This window comes from Chaetura pelagica, unplaced genomic scaffold (assembly GCF_000747805.2).
Source record: "Chaetura pelagica isolate M959 unplaced genomic scaffold, ChaPel_1.0 scaffold181, whole genome shotgun sequence".
Lineage (NCBI taxonomy): Eukaryota > Metazoa > Chordata > Aves > Apodiformes > Apodidae > Chaetura > Chaetura pelagica.
The window spans coordinates 1,405,403-1,409,076 of NW_009951992.1; the positions used below are offsets into that span (position 1 = coordinate 1,405,403).

The 3,674-nt window shown below is 39.1% G+C and overlaps 1 protein-coding gene across 1 annotated transcript in view; it reads left to right on the forward strand.

Moving 5' to 3' along the window:
- Positions 1-1,543: 1,543 nt before the first annotated feature.
- MAGI3 (membrane associated guanylate kinase, WW and PDZ domain containing 3) overlaps positions 1,544-3,674 on the forward strand; it is a 37,559-nt gene continuing 35,428 nt past the window's right edge. Inside the window, exon 1 of the mRNA XM_010002283.1 lies at positions 1,544-1,600. Coding sequence (XP_010000585.1) covers positions 1,544-1,600 — 57 coding nt within the window. The remainder of the gene's footprint in view (positions 1,601-3,674) is intronic.

The following is a 3,674-nucleotide window of genomic DNA, read 5'->3' on the forward strand; positions in this document are numbered from 1 at the left end:
GCTTAAGCAATAAGATATGGTATGTTATACATACCTCAGTGTCTGAAATGGGCTGCTGTGTTAGGACAAAAACAAAGGCAGTCAGTTTGTGCCAAATGTGCTGTAGGTTAACCTGTGAACATGTCCTGTGTGGAAACCCTTGTTGGGGTGGGATATTGAAGTAATGCTTACTGAATGTCAGTAGGTTTGAATTTCTACTTCAGCTACAGATTATCAAAGGGAAGCATTAATATTAGAAGAGTTTTGGGACCCAAGTAACATTTTGTTCAGTTGTGTATGTTAATTGTGCTTTCCAGACCAAATTGGTTTATTTGCTATCTCAGTAAATCCTTTTCTCTAGTGTGAATTAAACTAAAACCTCACATTGTAAATATAAAAGAATTAATGGATTATTATTTATAAATGAGGAAAAACAAGCTATACTTACCCCAAGGAAAGTCAACTCTATTGTTGGGATTACTTATCTTTGTTTTGGAGTGTTCCACTTCTGTGTCTGCTCAATTAAGAGCAGACTAAATTATTTCTGTATTATTATAACCTGTGGCAGCTACAGAGGACTCCTATTTCACGGCTCCAGTGTCTGTGTTTGACTTTACAGCCCAAGTGTTGCAGCAACAGCTGCTTCTCTTGCTGTACAGCCTCTGTGGGTCTAGTGAGTTGCACAGTGATTAAAACTCAGCAAGGGATTGAATTAATAATTGGGAAGCCTTAATAAAGTGCTATTATTAAAACAATTCTGTATTTTAGTTTTATTTTAATTTTTTGTAATATGCCATTTGCATATTGCAAATTCTAATTGTTGTTTTGACCCTTTAGATTGGTGTAACACACTTTTAACATGTTTGAGCCTGTTTGTGTGTGGCTGTGCAGGCTCCATCCCCTGCGTGATGGTTTGATTAGATCATATTCTGTTCTGTGTTTGTCTTCACCTGCTGCCATGATGTCAGAAACCTCTTGCCTCTCGTGCTTTACCTTTCTCTCTTACTTTGAGAGGCACAGTTACATCTTGCAAATCCATTTTGTTCTGTGAGGTGTTCCAAACTCCAGGCTGTGCTCAGTGACCTTTCCAGATACCCTTGTAAATCCCCGTTTTCACCTCATACCTGGCAGTGGCAGAGCCTTACAGGATGCCGTTTATTTGGATCATCAGTGCAAATGCATCTTATTTGAGATGGAAATCATGTACCATGTTAGCAAATGGTGTGTTGTGGGGGCTGCTACAGAGTGAGGAGGACAGAGACCAGCAGAGGTGGAGGTAAGGAAGAGCAGAGGAAAGGATGCCTCTCCCTGCAAGGACAGCTTCATCTGGTATACACAACGATGTCTGCTCAGACACTCTTCACAGACTCCTTCCCCATCCATCACAATAGTATCAAATACAAAATGCTGTGAGCTGGGAACAGAGTATATATCTGGTTTTAGGTGCCACCCCACAATAATTAAAACCAAATTCTCTGTTGTGAGTCTTAGTTGTTTCAGAAAGTTGTAAAAGGCTCCATCTTTCCCATTAATTAAGCACGTACATGCTGCCTCCGAGTGAAGCATGGGGAAGGATCTTGAGAAAAAGAGAGAATTACATGATCTCTTGAAAATACAGCAAGTATTTATAAATAGGCAAAAGATGGTTGATCTGTTCAGTGCTTTTTTTGTTTCTCAAGAAAACACCAAATAGAGGAGAAGAAAGTCTCCATATATAATATAAAAGGTCAAACTGTTCTCTTGTGGAAACTTCTTTTGCATTTTTCTTCCCCACAGTTAAGTTGAAGGATATGTTTATGTTTGTATTTTATTTGAAACCCATTCATTATTGTAAATTATTTGAGATCTATTCATATCTCCTTCAGTGTCTGATCTATATCAGAAACAGCTGTAGAGTTCTTTGTGCCTTGCTATTCTCCTATTTAATAATGGTACATTAAAAAACTTGGCATTATCAGAGACAACCCTGTCCACTGGTAATTCTCCTGACTGTGCTCCCATGGTTAATGGATATTTTTGTGTGCAGTGTATTACTGTAATCATATCTGACGGTACTTTGCTTGAAGATGGCATCTGAAAGTTTGAACTTCTTTACTCAAAGGATTTTAATTTTTAAAATCCTTAAGGTTGTAGGCAGAAAATGTATGAGGCTTTCCAAGCTTTTTGCTACCAATGCATTGCATAAAACCAACTTAAAATTATATCTGCTGTATTCCACAGAAACCATCCATAGGCTGAGAATATTGGTAGAGGTAACGAGATACAGAAAATAAAAAAGTAGCATTCAGTGAAAAATAATGAACTGTGCGGTCACCAGTAATTGCCAACATCTCTCATAATCCCTGTGCACTAATCTTTTTGGGTTTTTACATAAATGTTTTGTTTCATGTTAATCCCACTAAATGTATGTACTTTATTTTCATGAAAAGACACGTACCCCTTCACAAAGTTCCACTAAGTCTCTAATGGAGACTCTTGGGGCTGAAACATTATTGCTGCAGAACACTGCTTGTTTTTGAGGCCAGGGCTTTGCACTGGGGTCTGCTGGTGCTGGCCATGTTTGCTGTGAACTGAGTGTGTTTCCTTGTAGGTAGAGTAGCGAGAAGCTGTTGGTTGTTCCTTGTGGTTAGATGGGAGCTGCCCTCTGTGGGTGCAGGGAAGTGGCCCCCCACCCAGCCCATGATGTTCTGTGCCCTGGAGCTGGGGGTGATGAGCTCAGGGTAGGTGGTAGAAGATGTGTCTTTCCTTGAATACCTCCTGATTTCACCATGCTGGGTCCTTATTCTTTGCTTTCAAGATTCAGCCAACTGTGATGCATCTATTTGCAAATGGAGGCAATTGTTAGTTGGGTAACAAATGCTGTTTTCATATCCCCACCAAATGGCACTCAGAGACTCCATCTAAATGCCATCTATGTTCTGCCAGTGTTTTCATTCTTCTTCCTTCTGCACTAAACAATAGAATTTTTTTTCTCATGGTAGATGAGGAACTCAGCCATGGTTATTCACAATCGAGAGGCTTCTGTTACAGTTGACTTTGCTGTTTCTGCCAAAAATAAAAACCTGGGAGGTTGCATGTGGGCTCCCACTGTTTTCATGTTATCTCTTGTCCTTCTCACCTCCAAGTGCTTTTCAGAATAAAAACCAGAATATTTGCCAGTGCTTTTTGTGTTTCTTAAAGTTTGTTTGGGGATATCCCTTCCAAAGCATATTTTAATTATCTTCCAAAACTTGAAATGCTTCAATGATGAAGTTCATAGGCAAACTAAAAACCAAATTATGTTTGCACAGATTTGCCAACAGTGGGCTGGTTTATCAGTTGAACATTTCCAGCTCTGTGAGATTTCAAGAGAACAAGATGCTGTGATGTTTCAGGAGTGAGGACTGAGAAGCCTTGTCTCCTTCAATCAGTCACCACCTTGACTGAAGATCTGAAGGTATTACCCTGTAAAGGCTTGTGTTGATTGCTCCTTTGATCATTTTTAGTAATGAGCCATGTCTTAAACCTGTAGGCTCAGAAAAGCAAAATTCATAGATGCTGGTGCTTTCTGAATGTATTTTGTACTATTAACAAAAATAAGAAGATCCCCAAAGTGAAGTGGGATGTACATGCCGTAATGAGGTTTGTGGCCACCTTAATTTCTTAAATCTGGATAAACAGGTTTTAATTTATTTCAGAAGTTATGTAACACTCTT